Source organism: Peromyscus californicus, unplaced genomic scaffold (assembly GCF_007827085.1).
Source record: "Peromyscus californicus insignis strain IS unplaced genomic scaffold, ASM782708v3 Scaffold_5__1_contigs__length_169319896, whole genome shotgun sequence".
Taxonomy (NCBI): Eukaryota; Metazoa; Chordata; class Mammalia; order Rodentia; family Cricetidae; genus Peromyscus; species Peromyscus californicus.
The window spans coordinates 85,966,735-85,994,553 of NW_026294573.1; the positions used below are offsets into that span (position 1 = coordinate 85,966,735).

General features: G+C 43.7%; 1 protein-coding gene across 1 annotated transcript; it reads left to right on the forward strand.

Moving 5' to 3' along the window:
• On the forward strand, nt 1–27,819 carry Tnfsf8 (TNF superfamily member 8). The gene is made up of 4 exons (XM_052718240.1): nt 1–785; nt 9,994–10,036; nt 21,402–21,473; nt 23,941–27,819. Exons 1-4 carry the CDS (start codon nt 576–578, stop codon nt 24,333–24,335), a joined length of 720 nt encoding a protein of 239 aa, XP_052574200.1. The 5' UTR covers nt 1–575; the 3' UTR covers nt 24,336–27,819.

Sequence of the window (27,819 nt, forward strand, 5' to 3'; positions counted from 1 at the left end):
GCCACAAGCTTGTCACCACGTAGGTGAATGTCCACACTGTGGGCTCTTCTTTCCCAGGAAAGGGTGTATTTCCAGCTTACAGCAGGCCGTGACTGTCAGGCAGCCTTAACAGTACTTGTACTTCCGACAAAGGGTTGTAGTCTCTCAGGGACCCAGCAAAGAGACTATTCTGGAAGCTTTTCGGGGCCACCAGCTTGGAGAAGGCAGTGTGCAGGGTCCCCGCGGGAAGGCGTTCTGTGGCTGAGCCTAAAGGAAGCAGAAGTGGTTGGTGCTCACACATGCGGAACAATCTCCTTCCTACCGCCCTCTGACATCAGCCATCATCTCTCGCTACAATTTCTCTGCACTCAAATGAATCCCGGGCGATGAAAAATGAACCTCTCCCCCACCCTTCCAGCCACCCTTCGCTTCACGCCCCCAGAGAAGAGTTTCTTCATCCGGCAACTGGTGAAGGTTTTTTTCCAAGTCACATGATCCAGGATGCAGGGGGAAAATCCTTTTTGGAACAGAGCTGGGGGCAGAATCGAATCAGATGAGGAGAGATAAGGTGTGATGTGGGGCAGACTATATAAAGCATGGAACCAGGGCTGCAGCAAGCAGGCAGCCGTGGGGCCCCTTCCCCCGACCCAGCCATGCAGATGCCACCCGACTCGGTGGCCAGCCCCTGGAGAAGCACGAGGCCCTGGAGAACCACAAGCCACAGCTACTTCTACCTCAGCACCATCGCACTGGTGTGCCTCGTTGCGGCAATGGCGATCATCCTGGTCCTGGTAGTCCAGAAGAAAGTGAGTAAACTTCTTTTCTTTGTTTCTCTTTTCTTAATTTATAATCTGTGTTCCCCTAGAGGAACAGCTCTGGGAGCTAATGAATAGGAAAAATTGGGAGCAAAAATGTAAAAAATGCAAATAAATAAAACTGTGCATATATACAGATATCAGAGAAGGGGAGAAAGAGACAGAAATGAACTCCCTGTACTAATTTGCAATGTTTTTAGAGGAATGTAATTGGACATGAGCTCAAAAATTTCCAGACCTAGTTGAGCCAAAAGAGCAGAGAGGAACTACTGGCCTTGAGAAATGATGATTTAAGTCCAGCTGAGGGAGAACCTCACGGTCTATAGAGAGAAGTAATCTCTGCAAGGTGCTCAGCCTAGTTCTAGGGTTATGTCCCCTATCCAGGCTCCCTGGACTTCTGAAGCCTCTCTGTTGCCAAGAGTTGGTTGTTGCTGTTGGTTTTTGTTTGTTGTTTGTTTTTAGTTGTTTGTGTTTTAGCTAAGTTTCAGAGACTGTGGCACAGAAAAAAACAAAGCAAGAGAAGCCAAGGCTCCCCCAGAACTCTGGGTACTTCAGTGTTAAAACCCACAGAAGAAATCAAAAGCTTCCTCACAAGCCACTAGCTTTGAAGAGCCCAGGGTGTTGAAAGAAATAGAGCCGAGGAACAGAAAAGAGCAATGTTTTTTCACCTGCACCTCTGAGATGCACACCCAACAAGCAGGACCACACTGTCTTGGGAGATTTATTTTGTTTGAAATGGGGGAGGAGGGGAAGACAGAGGAATTGAAGGAGAAAGCCAAAATGTAGCAAATAGAAAATTAGCATTGAGAGAAAACCAACGGTTACTCACCATCTAGAAAATACTGTACCGTCAGCATCATGACTCACAGGCTTGGGGTGAGATCCAGTCATGGTGATTTGGGTACTGTATGAATTATACCCACGTATGCAGCACCCTGGCCAAGGATGAATGCGTCTGTTATTATTTCATAGTTCTCACTCGTCATCCCATTATAATCTCCCAGATTTTTTTTTTGTCTAGTTTTCCTTCTTTGTCCTGGACCACAGGCTCTGCAACTTACTAGTTGCTGAAAGAGAGCTAAGGCATTACAAATGTCATCAAGTATTGACATTTAAAGGAAGCTTTGAAGCTCCTTCTTCCATGAGAGTGTAAAGGAGTTATTCACATTTGATTTGGCTGTCAGAGCTGGTGGGACTCATCATTTAATGGACTATCTACATCTGCTAAGAATGAGTCGCTTAGACAAAGGTTTGGGTACCTTTTCTTCTGTCCACATTCTCCACTTTCTGTCACTGTGATTTGCAGTATGCCAGAAATGTGCTGTTTTAAAGCAAGGGCCAGATAAGATAGATCGGAGTGGTCTTAAGACATTTTCAGTTGAAGGATACAGGTAGAACTGCCGGGTGTGAGGGAGAGACCCAAATGGGGAGGGGTGATGATGGTGCTGTGCAGAACCAGAGAGAACTCCGAACAGTTGTCATGCAATTCCAATCTGTTGTTGAAATCATTCCTCCTAGGAAAGCTGGACAGGCCTTGTTCTGCACCGTTTCTGCACGTGCAGAAAATGAAGCCCAGACAGGGAACAGGCTTGAAGTCAACCCACCCTGAGCAAGTGGTACAGTGGGGACTGCTTGGTTGCTTTTGATTGCTCCATGAGCATGCTGCTCCCTTTGCTTGCATTGATGGTGGCAGAAGAGTGGCGAGCCTTGGTTCCCATTTTTCTCTGAGATTTATCCTCTGGTGCATCTATTTGACTTACCTCCATGTCTAAGTAGGGAAAGATGCACTTCACAGTCTTAGTCTATGCTTTGGTGCTCTGTGATTTCCTAAATGTTGGGTACCTGCTCACAGGCTAGGGCTCTCCATTTTAATAGCCATGATATAGAGAATCTGATGTCTTGTGCATATCGTTTCCAGTACGTTCTCAGGCATTAACTGTGGGGAGAACTAGGGAAATGTGAGTCCCCTGACCTCAGCTATCAGGGATATATCCTGTAGGAAGAAGGACGGGGACTGCTAGAAACAGGTGGACTTGGCAACTGAAGAAGTTTAGGGGGAAATCTGTTGAAGAAACCAAAGAGAGGGTCCAAAGAGCTCAGACTCAGATCCTAGTACTAAGCATGGAATGGGCTAATGGCCATATAGAACTCTGTGTACCACTGGGACTGGGTGGGGAACTGTGAGAATAGAATCGTTTTACTGACATACATAGGACCACTTTGAGACTTCCTATGAAGGAGTGTTTCCCCAGCAGACTGAAGAAAAACATCAATGAAAACTAGTGTCTGGTCAGAGTGGGAAAGAGGAATGATTTTCAAGGAGTGGATGAGGTGAGAGGAGAGAACTCCACTCGGACAACGGCAGAGTATGAGAAGAGAGATGGAGGGGGCCGTTAACCATGTCATCCTTGAGACTTGGCTAGATGACCAAACAACTCCAAGTGAAAGCTCCACAGGGGAGACAAAGGGGAAATGGAGGCATCAATCTTAATATTTAATGAGCATCTGCTTTGCACAGAACACTGTTGCAGACACTGGGCATATAGCTTTAGCTAAAACCTTTAGCAAAGTCCCGGCCCTTGCACTATTTCTACAGCATTCTCATGATGTCCTTGAAGCCTCCTGCAATATCTGTATGCTTATTTACATTTAGCAAAAAAAAAACTTACTATGAAATACATTTACTTTGCTTGGGAAAACTAACCAACAAATAAGGGAAAAGAAATTCAATGTTTCTCCTAGCTGCAACCTCTCTTTGCTGAGATGGCTACCATGAGCAAATTCCTATGTGCTCTTAGTATCTACAAGTACATAGCACATTCATGTCATTATTCACTGCATTCCATTCATTTAGTGGTGTATCCTGGAGATCATTCCACGTCTATATGTAGAAGTCTGCTTTGTGCCATGGTGGAGTCATATCTTATTCTGTTTTGCCAATGCTTCGTGATTTATCTGTGCCTTGTAGAAGGCTGTTACATTTCCCTCTAGGGCCTTTTGCCCTTTGTGCATTTTTACAGACCGAGTATAAATAAAGCCCTAGAAATAGGAATAAAATGTGTATTTTTTTTTACTTGAATAAGTGTCTATCAGCCTCCACAAAGATGGTACCATCTTGAAGAAAGAAAGTCTACCATCAAAGGCATATGTCTTTACATCACTATGGAAAAAGGAAAGAAAAATCCTGTAATTCAAGTGTATGGATACATTTCCCATAACCTGGAAAAGACTACAGAGTCAAGATGAGCTTTACACAGAGCAGAGAAAAAGGAAAATACACAATAGAGCTTCTCTTATCTACCCCTGGGAAAGAGGAATCCATGATGGCACCGGCTTCCCAGGCACTTTACAGATAGTTGTTTATATTTTAATAAAGGCTCTGGACCCTCAACCTTAGTCATGTCTGCTTCCTAAACCAGGAGGCTGGGCTTATCCAGGCCAACGTAAGAACACACACACAGTCCGGAGTGGTATAGCCAGGTCTCAGGTTGTTTGATTTTTCACATATTGTACACCATTTCTAGAAAGAGACAACAGATAAGTCTACCGTTCTCTTGAGAGAGAGATGGAGGGAGGAATCTGGGTCAAGAGTGTAGTAGACTGCTGACTTACTGACTTTAGTACCCTAATTGTTAGTAAATATAGTATAAGACTGGGGCTGTTTGGGAGGCAGCTTGCTTTTCAAACTCAAATAGTAGAAGTGAATTGAAAATGCCCTGGGACACTTCCCTTTTCTTAAGGGACTCCCTGCATCTGGCTTTCATTCTATTTAAGAATGTGTTTAATTAATTAAATTTTTCCTGATAGCTGAGAATTTTCTAAGAATAAAGTCTTAAGCAGGGCTTTGAAGGGAAGACACACATGGACATGTAGGACCCATTCTGGGAACTCTCCCAACTTGAGAAAATGAAACTGATGACCTTGAGCTTCAGGCAGAATGCTCTTGACCAAACAAAGAGTGAGTGGCCTCTGCTTAAGACAGGGGGGACTTTGTGCAGTAACTAGAATGTAAGCTGAACCTGAGAAAATTTAGAAAATGTCCAAAACTAGTACAATAAAGCCCATATAACCTTCCACCTAAACTGATCAAGTATCCATCACATTCATGCTGCCTCTGTAAGTATATGTAAGCAAGTTGTAGGCAGTGTGACTTCACTCACTCAGATTCTGTTATCCATCCTAATCCACTACAACATGGTTACTATAGCCAAGAAAGTTCATGTTAACTCAGCAATATTGCCTAATAACGTGCAATCAAATACAGTTCGTGTTTCATTTCCCCACATCCTCTGTGGCTATTTTGTTTTATTGTTATTTGGGACTCTAGTATCCAAACTAGGCTCACACACTGCCTTATGTGTGATAACTACATATGTTTTAATCTAAAACATTATGATTTAGTGGTTAGCCCTATGTGGTTGCACATCTCATGCCTGTGATCCTAGCTATTCTCAAAGCTAAGGCAAGAAGATCACAAATTCCAAACCATCCTGGGCAACTTAATGAGACCTTGTTTTAAAATAAAAATGTTTAAAGGCTCAGGGATGTAATTCAGTGCTAGGGCGCTTGCCTAGTATAGGCAAGGTTTGGGTTCAATCTCCAATAACACAAGAAAAACAAAATAAAATAAACAAGAAAACCCATAAATAAATTGTCCTGAGAGCTTGTTAGAAATACAGACTTAACTTAAGAGATTGCTCCGTAGTTAAATCCCTTGCTACCAAGCATTGGGAACTAAATTTGAATGTCCAAAGTCCAGATGCACAACTATAAAGCCATGGCTCTGAGAACAGGACAGGAGGTAGAGACAGGAGAATGACAGTGTTCTCAGCCAGCTAGTAGGTAGTAAACACAGTAGTGACCAACAAAGAGACAAATATGGCAAAAGCTGAGCATTGATCCCCGAGCTTGTCCTTCGGCCACCACAAGAGCATCATTGCATATACATATCCACACTCAGACCCATCAATATGCGCAGACACACATACCCACACACATAATGCACACAAACACACACACAAAGAGAGAGATATTAAGACTTCCTAGCCCCATCCCAGAGCTACTGAGTCAAACCTGCATTTTTATAATGCAGAACATCTGTAAAATCAATATAATTTGAGAAGCCCTGAGCTAATCATTACGCCTACCCTCAAGCGTTTGTTTTTGGTGTAGACTATTCTGCAAAAGACAGGCTGATTCTGTAGTAGAACAATTTACATTCTGGGAATGCCTGAGGTTTATCCATGCTTGGTATTATTATAGCATGTCTAGGAACATATGTCTGGTTATATACAGTTATATGTTTAGTCACTTCATTAAGGGGACAGCTAGCAACAACCTGGTTTGTGAAACACTCTTCCTCATAAAAACCCAATCTATGGGGTAATATTCTGAAGACATGAATGTCTTCCACTCAGCAGTCTGGCGTTTCTTAATGATCCTTATCTGAATCCTTTACCATCCTGAGGATTGATGGTGGAAGATTATTAGATGCTGTCATTCCTTCCACTCACTCGTTATGTCCTATAAAGATGAACTCTCCATTAGCAGGATGGAAGCAGGTGGAGGTGGAACCCAGCAAGCCAGACAATGAGTTGAGGCATGGTTCAGAGGAAGACAAACTGGATTGAGACTGAGAGTTACTGTAGTATGAACAATGGCCATCCTCCAGAGCAGACAAAGACAAAGCAGGAAGTGGGACTAGACAAAATACATTGATAGATGAGGCCAAGAGGACAGAATGCTAATTCCATCTTCAGAGCAGGAAGATTTCCTAATATCATATTTGAGTCCAGCTCCCTGGAGCCACCTTTCAAGACCGTAAGTATCATATCTGCCTATTGTGTCCTGTCTTGAAGCCAGTGATGCTCAAAGAGTATCCCATGGCCCAGACATGCTGACATAGAAAGGAGACTGGCTAGAACTATATAACACCTCAGAGATTACCCAGACCCACTGAATCAGAATCCCTATTTTCATGAATATCTCACAGGATGGGAAGACCTTGCAAGTGTGAGAAATGCTGTTTAAGCCATTGTGGTCTAAATCTTTGAACTGCCAAACCACGAGTTCCCAGTAAAAATACTTTCCCTGGGGGTCTTCTATGACTGTCATTCAGTCTCCCATTGGGTTTTGGGAGAGCATGCTGCTGTTTTGTCTGCCTTTATCTAGAGGGACAATGCTGCAGAGTGTTGGCCTTCACAGCCAGTATGACCAAGTTTCTCATCTCTGAGGTCTTCTGTAATCCTTAAGTCACCGCTCTGTGTCTCAGACAATTCCTGATTCTTGGAATCCAGTTAAAGAGCAATACAATAAAGCCCAGAAAGGATTTGGCTCCCAGAGTAACCTACATTAAATGTTTGATCATCTTAGCTTAATGATAATAGAGATCTCCATGTGCTGTGAGCCAGAGACCATCTTAGAAAACAGTGAAAGCCAGAAAGGAAGGGGCTATGGAATTCTCTCTAGAATATTCCACACTTTAGTTGCCTTTGATCATTTTCATTAACAGAGGATTTTGTTTGAAAAGTAAATTTGGGAACCAAAGGCACTTACACAGATTTGTTCCATGCCCTCCACATCATTGCTGTGAAAGCAAATAGACCTTTCAGGGAATTATGACAAATTAAACACATTATAAAGCTCAAAGCAGTCCCTCTCAAATAGCTACTGTTTTCAAACAATTGCTAATAATTTCCATCTTGGTATGGCTCCAACAGCCTAGAGTAGAAATCATTGGCCCTCTAATCACAGTAATTAAAGGAGAGAAGAAAACAGTTCTAGGCTAATGATTGAGATGGGGGTCACTTCCCCTGGGAACAGACTAAGCGTGATCATACTTTCCATCATACAGAAAGAACCCTAGTACTGTTGGAATGCCCAGCTGATGTCCATGGAGGCTAAAAGAAAAGAGGAAGTATGTTTACAGAAATGTATCAGGGCTTGGTAACCATGGTGATTGTTTTTCCTGAACTACTCTATGGAGCTGAGATGACAGCCTGGGGGGACCCATTTGTTTACATCTAGGTCAAGTCTGTGTCCTACCTTACTCAAAGCCAAGTCACTGAGCAGCAGAGTTCTCATTTCCCCCAGCCAAGGTCTCAAATTCCTGGGCACGGTTTATTAAAACAGTTTACAGATGGCACCTCAGCATAGTGCCTGGGGTCTAAACAATCTCTGACAAATCTTAACTGTCATCACCATGTCTGGTAAATGCAAGCAGTCATCATTTCCTTAGGCTTTGCTTCTCCATCCTCAAATGCAAGGCCTGCTTATGGAATGGGGAGGAGAAACAATGAACTGCTCTATCCTTGGCCAGTGGAACGTTCACCTAAGAATTTTAGCCCAGAATTGGCCCTTGACTAGAATTTCTTGGCATCCTTCCTTACAAAATCAACTTGATGGTCGGAAAGATGTTTGGGCTTGTCTCTCACTTTGACTCTGGAATCACATTTACTATACATAACTAGAGGAAATTGTAGAGACCCTGTGTTCTTCAACATAGAAACAGTCACACTTCTGTCCTGAATTCCCCAGACCCTGGGTAAAGGATGAAGCTACAGGACCCCCTGCCAACATTTTCGGCATCTCTCTGCCTAAAGGGAAAGAAAGAACTCTCAGTTAACAGGCAAAAGCAAGGCCTTCCCTTCCAGGACTGCACCCCCATCCCATACAAATGATCCTCCTCCCAGATACAGGGCTTATACTCTTGATGCTCAAAGCTGTTCTGGAGACTAGGAGTATCAACATCACCTGGGAGCTTGTGAGAAATAACGGCAAGCCAGGCTCTACCCAAACCTGCTGAATGGGAATTTACAGCTCAAGAGCCTCAGCAGTAAAGCTCCAGAAATTCTGTCTTTAAGCACTCTGGTCCATTCACAACTCACCATTATGATTCCATATTTATTAGTAGTTCATAAATGGCTGTTTTTAATGAACTAGGTCCATAACATATCTTGCAGTGAGTGACACAATGCACACCACAGGTCACCCAAAGCTGAATGAATGGTTTTCTGCCACTGGAATGGCTCTGCTGCTGTTTCCTCTTTTACTATTCACTCTAGTGTATCTAGTTGGATACAGGGCACTTGGTGCATTCAGTCATATTAGGCTTCATCTAAATGGAAATACCTTCATTCATGTGCTTGCGCTTCATGCCAATTGAAAGTCATGCTTGGCATTAAGTCAGCTGCTTAATAAATATTGAAGGACTGGCTGTTGTCTCACAGAGGCAACATAAAGGGGAATTTTGTGATGTCAGATTTTCCTAAGAAGCATATGGGTAATCATGTAATCACAGATGTAAAGCGCTATTACCCACATTAAGAACTCTCAGGGGAAGAAAACAACACAATCAGAAAACAAACAGAGGGGAAAGGATCTTCCCAAGGATCCCTTCCCCTGAAAAGCTGAGGCCCAAATGCATAGATTCTCTCCAGATCAGTGCGACACCAAGGCTTGCATTCCTAAGGCCTCCTGGGCTGAGCTCCACCCCTTGGGCTAGAGAAGAATCCTATTTCTCAGCTAATAATGTGTCCACAGAAGGAGAATGACAGAGCTCTTGGGGACATAAATTAAAATGGTACCTCCAGATGGTCATCAGCGCTTGCACAGAACACTAAGAAATCCAGATGGAGTCAGTGGCAACTTCCAATAGACAGTGTTTCCATCAGCCTCTTACTCATTTACATCAAAGTCTATGTAGACATTTATGATTATTATAGAAAGCATCATATGTAATATAATGTAAATGCATAAATAAATAAATACACTGTTTTGCCACATATTTATAAATAGTTGCTAATTACATCTGGGTATAAACTTGCAATAAATCCATGAGGTCAAAGAACCAGTTTCTTTACAATATCACCAAATCTTTGGAATATAAACACTAATTAATTCACAATTTCCAACAACAATTGAGGTGGAAAGGTATCTTCCATGTATGTTTACAACACTTACAGATGAACCAAATATGGAAAGAAAAAAAGTACGTCATTTATTCATTTCATTTATCTTATGTTGACTTAAGTGGGAAAAACCAGTAGCACATGTGGAGGGGAAGAAAGCTCTTGACTGGGAGGTGGAAGTTCCAACTGTGGTCCTGAGTTCCATGAACTCACTGTGTCTCCCTGGATAACACATCTTGTCTGTTTGTGAGATGTGAATGGTAACCCTGCTCTTCTCTCTTTTCTTCCAGGACTCCACTCCCAGAACAACTGACAAGGTTCCCCTTAAAGGAGGTAAGATCTCAGATGTAGGAATGAATGTGTAGTGAATCATGCTGATGACACCACAAGGTGTAGTGCCTACTGATCAACCAGAAATGCCATGACTGTCCTCAACAGCAGTGGGGCAGATGGAGGTGGGGACTGATAGGGCTGAGCTGACGCTTCTGACTCATCTGGGTAGCTCCTGATCACTGTGCTTATCCACACAAACCTTCCATCTGCCTGTAACACTCTCACTAACAACACTCACCATCAGTGTAGCCATGCTGCGGGCCCTGGCAGGGACACAAGGCAACCTTGTGTTTAGAGCTGGAAACCATAAATTAAACAAATTTCAATATGACTCCACTTCCCACCTGGAAGTCTCAGTTACACATCCCTTAAACAGGAATCACAGTGCTTACCTCACTGTGGTTTTAGAAGAGCCAATCATAATTTCTTGGTGTAACAACCGGCATATAGAAATAGTCAAATAACTGGCAATAGCCAAAATATCTAATGAAGTGGAAAACCTGTGGAAACAGGCTCATTCCCTCTACATTACCAGTCATAGAAGCTATTGAGTAACATATTTCCCTTACTAGTCCCTATGCAGAGTTCAGTTAACATTGAAGATTAAACTCAAGATCATCTAACTAGTGTTGTCATGACTCAAAGAAGGAAAAATCAGACTTAGAAAGAGGCAAAGTATTTTGCTCAATATCGTATGGGCTAAACAAAAATGTCCTTGACTCTGATTCAGTGTCTTTACATTCAAAACATCAACCCTCACTTAAGTTCCACCCACAATTTTCAGAGCCTGGGTAGCAAGCACAGCTGGCTAACCACAGAACTAAATGAGGAAAGGAAAGAAGATGGGATAGGTAGGTAGGTCTTCAGGGACATCAGGGTAGAGATGCTGGGCATCCTTGGACCAGAGAACACAGGGAAAGTGATACAGCTCCTTACACCAAGAGCATTGCCCTTGTAGTTTCTTCCCTTCAGTACACCCTACTGGAGATTTAGAAAGAATGAGCAAGGAGCCCTGGATGGACAGGCCTCCTGAACCTTTGAAGACAGATAAATAACCTTGCCTTGATGGACAATGTCTCAATATTGGCCAAAGTCACTTAGCCCCTAGAATGTGGTCTCATTTCCTCTGCCTATGTAGATAACCAGTTATGTAATCAATCAAGGTAAAGTGTAGAGGCCACAGACACTGTCCACAAAGATCCAGATTGTAAATATTCCAGGCTTTGCAGGCCTTCTCATCTTGGCTGAAATCAGTCCTGCAGTTTGCCATGATTATAGGACAGTCAAACAACACACAATTTTACAGGCATGATTGCATCCCTCCAGAACTTATTTCCGGGCTGAGCAGTGGTTGGATTTATAGACCAGAATAGCAGACTCTTGTGGTACAGGAGTTAGACATCCTGCTAACGTGTTGCACGTATTCCCATGGAGCCTTGCAAGGAACAATTAGCATTGATTGAATGTAATTCCTCCAGTCTGTGCTTTCATTGGCCTACCACCACCTCCACTTAGATATTTCTCAGTCAAATTGGAAGTTTGCATTTGATGAGGGGCAGCAGCCACGCCCCATGGACAAAGTGTCAGTGACAAAGACAGCCTTGATTAGGCATCAGAACCCCAGCCACAGGGAAGAGCTGTGCTTTCCTGTTGGTGGACACTCCAGTCATAAGTTGCCAAGTACAAAAGTCCACTCTAACTAGGGGCTTACAGTTAGCACCAGATCACATGAATAGGAAATAAAGAGCAAACTTGTCCTCTTGCCAACTAGTCAGTTACACTTAAGGTGTAAACACTCTTTCTAGGCACGCCTACCCTCCTCTGTTTTGGTGAAATACCCCTCCCTTCATGGTAAGAAATTAATATAGAAAGATGCTAAATTGTTTACTCTGTCACTTATCTTGTTTTAATGACCATAAGAAGCAAAATAAAATCTGTCTTCTCCATGTTGCTCCCCAGCTTTTCATTTGAGGGAGAAATGTCTTTAGTTCATGAAGTCCCAAATTTGGGGGACCGTGGATTGGACCATTTATGGGTTCCCTCCTTACCTGGCTCACGACTCGGAATATCAGAACAAAAACTAAGAACAATAAAAAAGTAGCTTCTGATTCAGTGTTCTACAACCAGATTCTGTTTGTCAATGCTGATAAATACCCCACCCACCCCTTTCCCTACTTCCTTTGAGTTGGTCTGCATACCAGCCCCAAGAGCTAGCAGTACAGGCTTGGAGGGATGGGGCATATTTCCACCAACATTCCCATTCGTAGATAAGTTACTGAGATCCGAGAAGTCAGAGTGATTTGCCAGGGGTTAAGCAGGAGGCAACAGTGTGGCAAACGTGAGAATCCGAGGTTCCCTCTGTTACCCTTACATGATGTGCTTCAGCTTTGAGGAGCTAGCAGCCTGCTGCGTGCTGCCCACAACTCCCACGTTTAATGCACGCCTACCCCTGCCTTAGCTCCGCATACTGTGAACACAGCAGCAGGGTGAAAGAGAAAGTAACATCTGAAGGCAAAACCTGGGTCCTCACACCAGCAGGCTAGGTCTCTTTAGGAAATTCTTTTCTCCTCTCCAAACACCACTCCTAAACATTCTAAATGAACTCAAAATTGGGGCCGGGAAGAATGCTCACCGCACAGACTTGTAAGTAGGTAAAGCGCCTGTTGTACAGTGTAAAAGCCTGTGTCAGACCCCGTCAGCCACAGAAAAAGCCAGGAGCCGCTAGGTATACTTATAATCCCAGCACTGAGAAGGCAGAGACAGGAGGATCTCCGGGGCTCACTGGCCAGCCAGTCTGACCAAACTGGAAGGTTCCAGGTTCAGTGATAGACCTTATCTTAAAAAATAAGATAGCCAGCAATTGAGGAAGACATCCAGCTTTGATGTCTCTGGCCTCTGCACACATATACACACATGAATACACACACACACACACACACACACACACACACACACACACACACACACACACACACATAGCAGAGTTCGACACTTCCTGAGACTAGAATTCTCTTGACCTGTATATAAAGACAGAAAGTAACAGCCTGACACTTGTCTGAAGAAACTATGAAGCTACAATGTCTGTCACTAGCAAGCTGGTCTTAACCCTAAACAAGAAGCGAATCGCCCTCTTTGAAAAGGAAAGGAGACTGGGGAAAGGAGGGCACTGTTACAAGACATCCCAGGCCGGGCAGACCTACCTTCCAGAAATTCCTGGGAGGAAATCCCAGGGGTGGCATGAGGTTTGTCACAGGACAGAAGCCACAAGGATGGGGTGCCCTCAGCCAAGACAGCTGTTGTAAATCTGACACCTCCAGAAAACCAGCAGTGGCCAGAGCCTGGAATGCAGGCTCTGCACACAGGCCGGAGCAGCCCAGCACAGGATGTCCTTAGCTACAGGGAAACCACAGAAAACCACACCCGTGCTGGTAATGGTAACTTGCTATTCCTGGCCAGAAAATAGGCCCCAGCCAACTGCCAACCCGCACTCACTCCACTGTGCCTGAGACTTGTGGGTCATTCTGAGGGTTCATTTGGATCCACGGACAAGCAGAGATACTGGGAGGCAAGCCTTTCCCATCCTCTTCTCACGGGGTTTTAGCCTCTCCTCCAGCACACAGAGGTAACTTGCCTCCTTCAGGGAGCCCACCCTGAACATGAAATGGAACCAAAAAATACCTTCGTTGTGCTGCTTGATTGAACCTGAGATCACCCATCTGGTCCACCTTGCTCTCCCATGTTCCATGAAATGACCCTACCTCCTCCATATACCAAGGCTCCCACAACTCCTCATCATTTTTTGTTCATGTTCTGCTTCCACAGAATTTTGGATCTCTTAAGTTGCTCATGCTCTGGGCTTATTTGTCAAATCTCAGATTGCAGCCCCCTTCATCTGGATTTTCCAGGAGTCCCAACAGAACCTTGCTTCTGTGTATAGCCATACCTGCAGAAAGATTTGAGACATAAACAAAGGCTAGCATGGCAGCAAAGTTCAGCACAATGTCTCCCGGCAGGTGGTAGAGATCTCTGAGGCTCTTTCTCATAAAGCAGAAGTTATTTCAGCCACTAGGAACTTCTCAAAAGCTAGCATAGTCTATCCCTAAATTCTGGAACAGAGAGGGGTACTGTGGCTTCTGGGCATGTTTGTGAAGGTCATGTGACCTGGGTTGATTCAGTAGACTCTGGGTTGTCAGTAGAAAAAGATATTTTTCCCTGTAAATGCTATGTGGCTCATGGTACCCACAGGTACTGGAAGCCCAAAGGAAACTCAGACATTAAATGCAGGTTCTGGGTCCCCTCTGCTCACTATCCAGCCTGACTTGAATTCTGCCTCCAGCTGAAAACAGACACAAAAGACAAAGAACTGGACTAGAACATGGAATTCTTACAGTCCAGTCTTGAAACATGAAGCATCTCTGTGTTCCTCCCAGAGTCTTGTGTTTCCTACTTCTGAGTGTCTATCTCGGGCTGAACCATATGGCTGAAGCCCGGAATGAATGGATTTTGCTTCTGATATAAAATCTGTGAATTGAACAGCTATCCTAGAATTCTCTGACCATTTCATTATGTTGATTTTTTTTTTTTACATATTTTGGCAAGCTGCCCTCCTCATCCTCTGCAACTAAAAGGAGAATATGGGCATCACAAGACACTAAATGAGATGGCCCCGTAATAAAGAAATACTGAGGGTGAGGAAACTGAACAGCCAAGGAGACTAGTTTCTCCCCAGTATTCCACTGACCCAGTCTGTGACCAGGTGCCGCGTGGAAGCAGCAGTAATGACAGAGAGGGTGTAAAGAGACGCTGCCTTCCTTTTCCTCCCAACCCCTTCCCCTCAGGAGAATAACCTCGGGCTGGCAGAGCCCTGCTCGGTCTGAGGTGTAGAGCTGCATCCTGAATGTCTGTCTCCAGTGTGTTCCTTTTGGTTTCCACTTTCTCTTCTGTCCCCTTGGCCAGTGTAGGATGCTCTCCTGGGCGAGGTGGGGCCAGCTGAGGGCAGCGGTAAATTGCTTTCCAGCTGGTTACTTCACTGGCCACAATGAACCAATTTGTTCCTCCGTTCGCTCTGAACACACTCACTAAAACCCACTCTTAAGCCCACTTTCTCTTTCTCCAGGCAGAGCTAACAAGAATCAGAAATCTTTGTGTTGAAAATACCCAGAAAGTGAGCCCTTCAGACTGAAGAGCAATGGAGTTCTGGAGAGGCTCTCTAGGGTTCTAAGGCCACCATTCTGAATCCTCACGCCCAGAAAGAATGAGGAGGGAAGGGAAGAGAGGCAGAGCAGAGGAAAGGAGAGAACACAAGGAAGATGAAAAGGCTGAGGTTTGATACTAAAATTGGCAGATACAATCTGCCAGTCTCTCACTCCAGAGGCTAATGTCTCCTTTCCCTACTATCCTAACACTTTAAGAAACGGGGGAGGGGGAAGCGGGACGAAGGGAGAGGAGGCAGAAGAAGGGCAGATAGTCCTAGACCTCAAACTGATTCCTTTTTTATATTCACTTCAAGTCCCCAGACACAACATCTATGGTTGTCTTGAATCTCTGCCAACCAGGTAGCCCAAGCCCCGGAACAGAGAAGGGGCATCAATTATTTGCTATTGTTTGTGTGGTATACAGCAGGCTCAGTGTTGTACCTTATTTCGTTTAATCCTCTGGCCAGCTGTTGAGGTAGATATTATCTTCACCTGGAAGAAGAAAGAGCAGTTCAAAGAGGCCTACACGTTTGTGCTAAACCATACAACTAGGAAGTAACCAGGGTGGGATTCAGGCTTCTGTGTCTGAGCCAAAGCCTAACTTCCCGAAAGTGCCTCTGTGCTTCCGCATTGCAAATAAGCGGGGCATTATGAAGGTTAGTTAGAATGTTAGAAGAACTTTAAGGTGTTTCTTAATGACCACCCCCCAACAATGTCAGTTCAGCCTGCCTCTAATAGACGTTAACGCCAACGAAGTACTCCTAGAGTCAAATGTATTTACCTTACAAACCACAACAGATCGGAACTTACAAGGCTTCCAGCTCCCAAAAGCCTTCATATGAGTTATGTGAATTCCAACTTGGTTTCAACCCATTTTTATCCACTGTTTTCTCTGTGTTCAACAATAAGCATGTTATCCATCTGGGGCGTCCCAAGTACTGTCGTGACTCCAGAGTCACCCATCTGTTCTTTTGCAAATGGCTACTTACTTGCTCTTTATGTCTGCATCATAAATGTTCCTGCCTGATGGCATCAAGCAAATGATTAGATTTGAAGGCCTGTGAAATGACCCACCTCTTACCCGCCAACCTGCCCCCACCAGATTAAGGGCTCACTTTGGTCCCAAATGCTGCTGAGAGTGGAGACTCCTCTAGATGTCGCTGTTGGGACTTCCCTGGGTGTTCTTCAAGGGAGATGAAACTAAAATATAAGCCTTTTCATTTCCTCAAAGATTAAAATATTTCCAAGAAGTCTTCATCCTTCCCCAAAAGTATCAGAGAGCCTCAAACAATTGTGTACAGATCGAGAAAGTCTAGTCCGACAGGTAATACCGTGGGTTTCATTTTAATGAAGCCAATCCTTAGCCAATCCTCTGTGCCGTGAGGTGTCACAGAGCTGTGCCAAGATAACAAAAAAAAAAAAAAAAGAGAGAGAGACAAGAAGAGAATGGACCTCACATTTGCAGTGGCTCCGATAGCCACGTGTTGGGCTCATTATTTGACATCTGTAATCTTTATGTGTGTCCCATCAGCTGCACATCTGTGTTGACTGTTACTGTCCTCACTTTGGTAGTACAGTAGCTGAAGTTCCAGGAGAGGAGATGATGGATCCAAAGCCTTCACTAGAACCACATGCTCTCTGAGAAGCACCATCTGCCTGCCCGGTCCTTACTGGAGGGGTTCTGCAGGGCCAAAGTTGATAGTATTTAGATCACACGTCATCTGCCTAGAAAGCCCAGTTGCCCCAACCTTTGACTTGACCCAGTTCCAAACATAGACTTGAAGTTATCTTCTGACATTCTCCCACCCTGCAGGATCAGGAAGGCTCTGGGGCTGCTTTCCCAGCACCTCCCTCCAGCTGTGTCCAGAGACTTTGGCTACAGTGTGTGAAATAGCTACAGAATCATTTCTTCCTTCATTGAGCACTCACTGCTCCACAGAAAGACTAAGAACTAGGGACAGAGTGAAGCACTAGGAGTAAGAAAAACAGTTCTGAACCCAGCTCTGCTGCTCTTTTACCTGCTGTGGGGTCTGGAAACCCAGCATCTCCGGGCTCAACCTTCCCACTAATAAAACCCAAATCTCCATTCCCATGACCCTTTGGGTCCAACATTATAAAACCTCAAGGAGGGAGTCCAGTTTTAAGTTTGTCACAGTCCTTACTATCTAGTGCCTGGTCCTTTCGATCACCTTCAGCAATCTCAATCCCCGCCCCACCCCCTTCTCTCTCCTCCTCTCTGGGAAACTAGACACTGGAATACCATTGACACGTCTTTCTCTCCAGTTTTCCTAAGCAAAAGAATAGTCTCCCATCCTTCCAGAGCTTGTCAACAAAACACTGACTCCATCTATCTGAAAGCTCTGATGCTCAGAGAAATGTATGGAGTCTGCAATGATCTGAAGACAGAATGACCTACCAAGGAATCTGGAGTTTTAGACTCTTGTCCTGGCTCTGTCACTAACTCACTCTGTGACCTAGGACAAAGCCCGCAATGGGGGCAACATTGGGAGCATGGAAGTCATATGTTTGCCAAGTTTAGATACCTGCTCTTGCAGGCAGCTTCTATTTCAAAAGCCATACGAATTCTTACCGAAGCAGGATGTTCCTAACTTAGATTGCCACCAAGGTGAAATTTTTCTCTTCTGTGCCCTGAGTCTCTGAAAAATCTGAACATGTACAGACATAGTCTCCTCCTACCTGAAGTTAGAGCAGCAGACACATAAAAACAAAAAATTGGAACTAGGACTGACTTCCTGGCCCCAGCTTCCAACCCTGCCGCCCCCCACATCAGTACTGACAGTGCAGAGATACATCAGTACTGGCAGTGTAGAGATAGTCTGCTAGAACCATCTAGAAAGGCATTTACAGACCTCAGTCTACAGTGCTCTCCATCTAGATAGGAACACTAAAATCTAAAAGAGAAACTCCCAGAATCCCAACACCCAATGCAGCAATTTAGCCTCCATCTCCAGACGGTTCTCATATTCCATTTCTCAAACTAAGCCCTCCAGACTATATTCCCTGGGAAAACAGAGAGCAGAGATACAGTTCACAGTCTAGGCACCCAATTCCCAAAGCTCTGGGGCCACTGCAAGGTTCCTACTGCATGGAGTCCCCTCTAGAAGTCTTCATATCCACAATAGACTGTCTTATCGTGGATTTGCAAGCTGATGAGACTTGAGCTACATGGCTGGTACCCCACACAATATTGTCTAGGTCATAAGAGCCCTGTGACTTTCAAAGCATCCCACCCACTCCTTGGTCAGCACTGAACGGACAAATATTCAAGCTTCCATCTCTGTGACTTGGGTTATAACTTGAATGTCCTTGGTGTAGGTCTGCCCACCACCATGTTGGAGAAAGGGGATCAGAGTGATGTTAGCCCTTGGCTAAGGGCTTTTGATCCTTTAGAAACCACTGAGACCCTTGGTGTTTGGGCCCCACCAAGCATCTGTTACTCTTTGAAAACATCTCCAGATGTGAAAGAACAGAGATGTTGCCTCTGGGGTCTTCCTCAAGCTCAGTAGTGCCACTCTCTCAAAAACCAGCCCCCTCCTTGAAGCATTTCCAGCAATGTCATTCTTAGAAGGAGAAGCCCATGTTTTTCCTTTAGCATGAACCCATCTAATCAATTCTTTAAGAAAAACTAAAATTATACCTGCCATTTGACTTCAGGAAATGCAAATGCTTCAAAATAAGATTGCTTTTTTCCATCGTTGGGTTTCTCAGAATTACAGCTGAGGTTACCCCACTATACACGTGAAGACCAAAGGGGAAAAACAGAAGAAAAAAAAGCCTGAATGTATGAGAGGCAAGCCTGGGCTTGTACTTCTGCCACCATCTGTTTATAGATGCTCAGCTCTTGCAGATGTCACCACAAGCCACCTGATACAAAGGGGCCTTTGGACAAGAGAGATAGAGTCTATTTTATGTAACATCCTGGCTCTGATCAAGGGCGTGAGTCCTACTTTCCCAACCAACTTTGGCAGACTCTGTGAGAGTGAGGCCAGTGTTCTTCCTGTGGGGAGGAGGGCAAGCCAAGCTGATGCTCTAAGTAATGAGTTAGTCCCTACTGAAGGAAATAAGAGAGATAGACTAGATGACTCCATTCAGCAAATGCTTATGAAGCACTTTCATGGCTGAGCAGTAGGAGAGACTAAACAGCAGTCTCTGCCAGGCTGTGTTTCAAAGGATAACTGGCTGGACGAGGAAGGAGTCCCAGGGAGCTGGTGTGGGAGGTGTTCAGGTGGAAGCGCATCCATGAGGTTGTTTAGGGGAACTGCAAGTCTCCGAACTCCAGTAGGTGCGGGGGAGGGGATGTGTTTGAGCATTAGAGTCTCATTGGCTGAGTTGTAATCTCCACCCTACCAGCAACTAGCTTCATGGCTCAGAACAAGCCAGTTAACCTTTCAAAGCCTAGGGTTTCTTACATACATGATAGAAATAACTATAAACTGTCTCTCACAGGACAGTTGTGAAAATGAAATGAAATCATGGCTACATGTAGCGTGTTCAGCAAAGTACTACAAAAGTAGTCACCACTAGTTATGATGATGGTAGCGACAGTGACATTGATTACTATTAAGACATAGAGTAAAAGGGGACGAGGGACGGCACGGGCTGAGAGGAGGAGATCAGGAGAAGTCAGAACCCAAGATGTCATGAATGCCACCGGTAGGAGCTGTAGGTAACAGAAATCAGAGAGTGATTACCAGCAAAGAGAGTCAAATTTGCATCTCTCTGTTTTTAGATGAAACTGAACAACAGGGAGTCAAATGTAGTCACAATCCATTAAAATATCACACTTTGGGATCAGGGTTCTGATTATACACACCCTATGAGTATGTGTGGGGCTGCAGCAGGCCTCACGAGAACACTGCTTAGATGATGAGTATAGGATAAGATCCAGAGAGTGCGTCAAGAAGCTCTTTGCAAGTCAAGAGCAGCTAGGGATGAATACTGTCCCCACTTTGCTGGGGGTTCTTCTAGTAATGAACTTGCTCAGACAGCAGAGGGAACCCTTCACTCAACTTTGAACCACTCTCAGGCCCCAGGGACTTTCTCAAATCTGAGTGGAGAAAGCAATGGGATAGGTAGGGTGCTTATACTATTCAGAGAGTAAGCACAGCAGGGCACTGCCCCTAGTGCATGAGTTTACGCCTGTTAATTTCTAATGGATGGGCTGAGTGCTCATCTCTGGTGACATCATCAAAAAGTCAACAACCTCAGGTTGGAGAGCTTCCAGTGTATAGATAGGGGAGCCAAGGTCCAAAGAAGAGAAGAGGTTTACTCCAAATAAATTGAATTCATGAGTCCTTACAGGGAATGTATAAGTTGGTTCTTACCATACAAAATAGCTTATTATAATAAGAAAGAGCTCTGGTCCTTAGTGAAGATACTAAGAATATTTTTATTTCTCAAATGCTGCAAGGACACAAATACTGTGTTTGCCTCTGCCAAAGAAGCTCCAGGTGGAAGGCTTCCTGCTAAGATTTTGCTAATGCTTTGTCCTCTTAAAATTGAGTGGGATGTTTTTGTCTTTGTTGTCTGGCAGGATGGCCTAAAGAAGGAATTCCAGCCTCTGGAATGAGGCAGATGTAGGGAATTCTCACATGTTCACATGCTTACTGAGCCTTGAGTGTGTCCTTGAGTGTCTTCAGGAAAGTTGATCCTGGCTTAGTCTGAGAACCGGATCAGCTGATACAGGTAAAAGCACAGAGTCTAGTGTCCACACAGCATGCTGGGCAGCAATAGCTCCATCAGTGTTGTTGCTAGGGAGACCAGTGTTTAGACTGAAGGACATGAGATTCCCAGACTCTCTCAAGCTATTAGAGGTACTCAATAACCCCTTTCATGAGGACTGTCAGGAATGGTGCCCAGTACACTATGGGAACTCAGATTGTATGTGTGTAAGTTCTACCGTCTTCTATAACAGCCCAAGTGCAGTAATAAATAAAAAGTAAACTTCAGAGAGATGTGAAAATCCTAAGCCTTTTAATAGCAAAATGAAAACAAAAGTTTGGGGTTGTTGTTGCTGTTGTTGTTTTAATTTAACCCCACAAACAGAAGCAGAACTGTAAACAGCAGTCTTAGAGGGTCACAGAAAAAGATCTGGTTGTCTATAGTCCCCAGAGGTGTACAAGATGATTCATGCCTGATCTTGTTTTTAGGAAATTGCTCAGATGACCTCTTATGTACCATGAAAAGAAGTCATTTCAAGAAGTCTTGGGCTTACCTCCAAGGTCAGTACCCAATGCCAGAAAGATCTAACCTCATAAAAGCCATATCCTGTACCAGTTTCTAATCCAAAAGACCCAGTTAGAGTTCTCTGGCTAAACATGACCTGCACATGTGCTCTTAGCCGACATCATACTTTCCATAAATTGAATTCGAATGTCTTAGAGGAAGAAGATGAGAGTGTTTCTCTCTAAAGCTACCCCATTTGCTGAAAAAAAAAAAGTTTAGTTGTGGGTTTAGAAGTGGCACAATTAAGTGGCACAATTAAATAAATAAATAAATAAATAAATAAATAAATAAATAAATAAGCCATGAGCTTGAGGAAAGCTGTGTAGGGATTGTATTGGGAGCAAAAGCTCCCTCAGCAGGTGAATCACTGCATTCACCCCTTTGTGTTTCCTACCTGGCCTCCCTCACCTTTTGTCCCTCACCTCCATTACCTCTCCCTTCTCCCACTAACCCCCTGCTGTGCACCTACCTACTCATTTGGGCCAAGTCTTTCCCCTAATGCAAAGAGAGAACCGCCTCCATCTCTACCTCTACCAAGTTACTCACAGGGGAACTACAAAACTGCCTGGTCCCCAGGTTGACAGCTTAATGAGCTCTCTGGCAGAGGGCCTATTTGCATGTTGCAGTGTGCTTCAGGTAAGAAGAGTCCCTTGTAAATGAAACAGTAAGAGGCACTTAGAGCATGAAAGAATGAGCTATGGAAGAGATGGCCAAGATTCTCTGAATAGCCATTTTGCTTATTCAAAAAAAAATCCCATTTTGCAGTTAGATTACTTCGTGCCTTTCCATTGAATTGCAACAAGGTTTGAAGAGAAAGCACTGAATCAATTAAAACCGGTGTGCCAGCTTCCTGGTTCTGGGAGCACCTTTACCAGTCAGTGCTAATTTTCATTTGTTAGGACTCAGAGAATTGGCTTTCACACAAACATTTTAGCTTAGAAGTTCTGTTAATTCTCTGCCTTTCTAACAGTCCTAGGTAGCAGGCCCCTCACTGTGCATGCCAGAGGCCCATCCAAGGAAGCTTGACCGCCCTTTAAGGAAAGGAGACATTCAAAACTGCAGACCATGTTAAAGAGTGTATCTCATTTTTATTAGCATATGTCAATTGCCTGTGATAATGGGTTTCATTGTTGATATTTTCATGCATGCACATAGCATACCTTGGTTTTTTCTTAAATCCAAAAGTTAACAGAGATTCTCCTGAACAACTCAATACTGAAATTGAACAGTATTAAATGTCACAGCTTTGACATCTGCAATGCCTGTCGAAATAGTAGTCAACACTAAATGCTCATTCATGACAAATGACACAATAGCATAGATCTTGTTGCAAAATACAGTCCAGGTAGGTATGATCTAAGAGAGAAAGGAGCCAGAGAAATGGCTTGAGAGGTAAAACAATTGCTGCAACCTAGTTTTTAAAAGCCAAGCATGGTTCCTCAGGCTTGCCATGCGATTGCTGCTAAGGCAGGAACAGGGGGATCCCTGGAGCACACTGGCTGACCAGCCTAGTCTGCTTGGCAAGATTCTGGCCAGTGAAAGTCTCTGTCTCAAAAACACAAGTTAAGGGGATAGAGAGATGGCTCAGCAGTTAAGAACACTTGTTGCTCTTCCAGAAGATCCAAGTTTGGTTCCCAGCATTCACATTAGGTGTCTCAAAACTGCCTATTTTGAGTTACATCTCCAAGGTATCTTATACCCTCTTCTGGCCTCCATAAACACACACACACACACACACACACACACACACACACACACACACACACACACATTGCATATACTCATATACATACACATAAATAAAAATGAACCTTTAGAGAAAAAAGCAGAAACAAGGTAGATGATGTGTAAAGACTGATACACAAGGTTGTCCTTTGGGCTAAATATACACAGGTACATGCATGTACCTGCACCTGCATACACTCATGGGTCTAATACAAACACATATATACATATACACATAGGCACTGAAAGGGGGTAAAAAGAAAATATTAACAACCATATGATGTGATAGATAATAATTAAGAGAAAATCATCTATAGGTGCTGTCTTCCATTAGAAAACTCTCCTGCAAGGTCTTTCCTTTTCCAGTGTAATACTGTATGCACTCCAACCCTCTAGCTTTGAGCATGAAACCAACAAAAAAATTATAGATGGTTTTCTTCTTGTGCCTTTCTGGTGTCAAAACATCTCAACAATACCAAACTGCCATGGAACCAAGATGGTGCCATCCATGGAGTTGGATACCATGACGGGAGCCTGGTAGTCTAGTTCCCAGGCTGGTACTTCATCATTACTAAGTAGAAACAATGAACTATGAAAGAATATTCTAGAAAGAGTATTTCAGAAGATATTTAAATGTTTGGGACAGCAAGCAGTGTTCTAGAAAACAGGACTGCTGACTGGGAACCTTGAAAAACTGTACCTAACATGTGAGCAATAATTCTTCTTCTATCTTTCCAGTGTCAAAAAATCTCAACAATACCAAACTGTCATGGAACCAAGATGGTGCCATCCATGGAGTCGGATACCAGGATGGGAGCCTGGTAGTCCAGTTCCCAGGCTGGTACTTCATCATTTGTCAGTTGCAATTTGTTGTGCAGTGCTCAAATCATTCTGTGGACCTGACGTTGCAGCTCCTCATCAATAACAAAGTCAAGAAGCAGGCACTGGTAACAATGTGCCAGTCTGGAATTCAAACTGAGAACACCTACCAGAATCTCTCTCAGTTCTTGCTGTCTTACTTACAGGTCAACTCCACCATATCAGTGGTGGTGGATAATTTCCAGTACGTGGATACAAAAACTTTTCCTCTTCAAAACGTGCTGTCCATCTTCTTATATAGTAGTTCAGACTGAATAGTTGCTCTTGACCTTTAAGTAGAAAAATGTTGTCTACCATATAGTACTTCATCTGTCCAAACATGGGCAAAAAGAAATGTTAGGACAACTGAAACTAAGTGTATGAATTAGTGTATTCCTTTTCTGTCCTTTGGAAAGATACAGCGCCTTGGCTTAAAAAGTGGTCTCCTTCAGATGGATAGCAAGGAAGGAACATAGTATGTGGACAGATACCCACATGGGCACTAGAAGGGTTTGGGTTGCCCCAGCCTAACCACTAATTCACTGTTTGACCATGAGCCCCTTTTCCTCTCCCTGGAACTCAGGGTCTGCATCTGAAAGAGTGGGAGATGGGGTTTGCGTCTCCCTGGTGTTCCCTTCATCTCAGAAGATGAAATTTGTGAGCTGAGATTCCAGATAGAGTTCTGGAAGGTCCCAAGCAGAGGAAGGCCTCACATGTCATGATGAAACTGATACCACCAGGAATGTCTGTCTTCTTGTCATCTCAGAGGGTCACAGGGACTCCATGCTGCCTTGTAGAATAATACTCCACCAGCCTGTAATGCCCAAGGTGATGCTGTCTCTTACCTAGGGAATAGCTGCTGCCATCTCCTTGGACGTACATGTGGCATTCCCTGCTTCAAACACCTCAGTCCATTTTTAGTATGGTTTTGAAGTCCCCCAAAAAGGTTTTGACAGACAATGAGGATCCTGAAAAAGAGGGGAGCTTCTGGGCAATAGACATCAACAGTCTTTCCTGACCTGAGAGGCCACTCAGTTCCCCTAGCCTCAGCAGGTTTGAGAGTTCTACACCATTGTGGGAGACAGACTTTAACAAATCATTTGAATTGATGTATGAGCCCCTGGGAGGTATGCTTCAGTAAGGAAGGCGAGTCCTGCCAGTGCTGTGTGAAAGGATGGAGCAAAATGTGAGTTTCTCTGAAGGAAAAGAGAAGAATAACATTTTTCAGAGAAAGGCTAGAACAGATTTAAAAGGATAAGAATAAAACGCAGCTGTTTTGATGTGTGAGTGGAACACAGGGAAACAAAAATGACGAAGAAGAGCGGCTATGTCAACCTCCTCTTTGGTCTCCTCTATAGGTACAGGAAGAGGAGTTGCATTGTACAGGTCAAGTTATGGTGTATGGTCAAATAGAATGAGGTACTGTGAATTCAGGGCTGGAGAGTAAGGGGACCAGCAGTGTGTGTGTGTTGTACGCAGATGTGGGGCAAGTGAACCTTAGGTTAAATCAACTGGAGCATTCTAGAAAAGGCACATGCCATCTGCGTGGGAACTAAGCAAACGCTCTCCCCTCTCAGACTCTGAGTCAAGAATGGCTCCATGTTTATTTTTCATAGACTGTCCTCTGGGCAGAGGTACCTGACCTTTGCACTATGGTTGATTTGTTCCTAATTGCAGTCTCTATCAAGCTGTGCTCAGAAAGCCATTCACTAAAGACAGGAGGGCACTTCAATTTAAAAAAAAAAAAGTGAAATGTAGCAAAATGAAAACAAATAGACCATGGTTATTGATAAGTCAACTGGAATGTAAATAGGAAGTGAACAATCCAGGGAATTTAAAACTAAATTATGATATTTTTGAGGGTTAACCAGCCCCTGGGGACTTTCTGGCACATATGTAATAATTTTATTTTTCATTGCTGTGACAGAGTACCTGATGGACACAATTGAATGGAAAGATTTGCTTTGGCTTAAAGGCTACAGCTCCCCTCAGCTGGAAGGCACAGCAGAAAGAGTATGGGGGGGGGGCCTCTGGTCACATTGGGTCCACAGTCAAGAAGTAGAGAGATGGATGCTGGTGCTCATCTTACTTCCTCCTTTTTTCCATTTATTCAGTCTGGGATTCTATAGTATAGCGCTGCCCACATTCAGGATGAATCTCGAATCCCTAACTGAATCTGTCTAGAGACTCACAGAAACAGTCAGATGTTTGTCTCCTAGAGACTGCAAACCCTGTCAACTTGACAATGATTAATTATCACCACACATATGTAAGTGAGCACATCATTTTTCTAACTGGATACTTAGGCTACCTAAGACAAATGCTAATTTGGTAAAAATTCAGTGAGTTTCCACACTATGCACTCACGTGCTCCTCTTATGTGCCACTCACAGCATGTGGACACACACACACACACACACACACACACACACACACACACGCACACACGCACGCACGCACGCACGCACGCACATACATATACCAGTACCCTTACAGAACTTAACGAAGATCATGTGTAAAGAAGATCATGTATAATTTGAAATGTTCCACCTTTACTGTGCAAAAATAAAGTATCCCTGATGTTTAGAGGAGGGAGGGGAAGCTATGTGTGTTTCTCTACATTCAGAAACTGTTTTCACCTGCTCTCCAAAACCCACAAGTGCCCTCTGCAAACTGCATGACCTGATACCTCTTCAGAATCCCCCAGCCACATAAAAAATGGCTCAGAGAATCATTCAGTGTCCAGGAAAGGTTTGATATGAACAGACAAAATACTGAGGTAGAATTTGGTGAGAATTAAATATACAAAGATGCAGATTCAGCATAATATCATTGATTATTTGAAACAGCCAAAACTTTCCAATTGAAAAAGACAATGAAGCCAGCCTGAGGCATCTCTGTAGTGAGGTCCTTTAGCCCCGGTAGAGTTCCTGCTGTGTAGAAAGCCAGGGGGATGCCTAGCCTTATCCAGCCCTTGAGGAGTGGCACCCAGCCTCCTAACTCCTGCTCTGCTGTGCTCACCAGACTTTACTGGGCCTCCTTTAGCCTTTGTGAAAAACTTCAGGTCATGTCTTTCCAGCCCTATACTGAAGCAGCCCCCAGCATCCAGGGAATGCTCCGCCCTCTTCTCTCTACTCTGGCCATCTCCATCTTCTCTAGATTCGGTCCATGACTGAGTCATAGAAAAGGGTTAGAGCTGTTAGAGTTATGACCCTCAGAACCAAAGATGTTTATGATCAAGCCAATATTATTTTTTAATTAAAGTAATAAAGTTTATTGTTTAATTTGTACCTATTCACATACATAGGTGTACATGTAAGTATACATGTATGCTCATATACACACATATATGTTTGTGTGTACATTTTTCCCATCATGTTTTATGTATATCTGCTTAGCCTGGTTCAGGGAGGAAGCCTGATGCTTGCCTTGGGGATTGCAAAGTTTATATATGTTTATATTTATTTTTAATTAAGAAGAGAAGTGAAAATAATATTTCTCCTAGGCTTAATCAGCTTATTTAATAATTATTAATATTTTACCATATTTACATCTGCTCCTTTGAAAATAAAAAAAAACTAAGATAGAGCTTAGTCCCACTCTCCCATCCCCCACTCTCTCTCCAGGGAGTCCTAACTGCTGTCTGGAAGTCTGTGTCTGCCTTTCATTTACATAAATTTACATTTGTTTTCTAATAAGGATATATAGTACAATTCTGTGTGCTTTTAAATTTTTTAATAAAAGACACACTTTACGTAA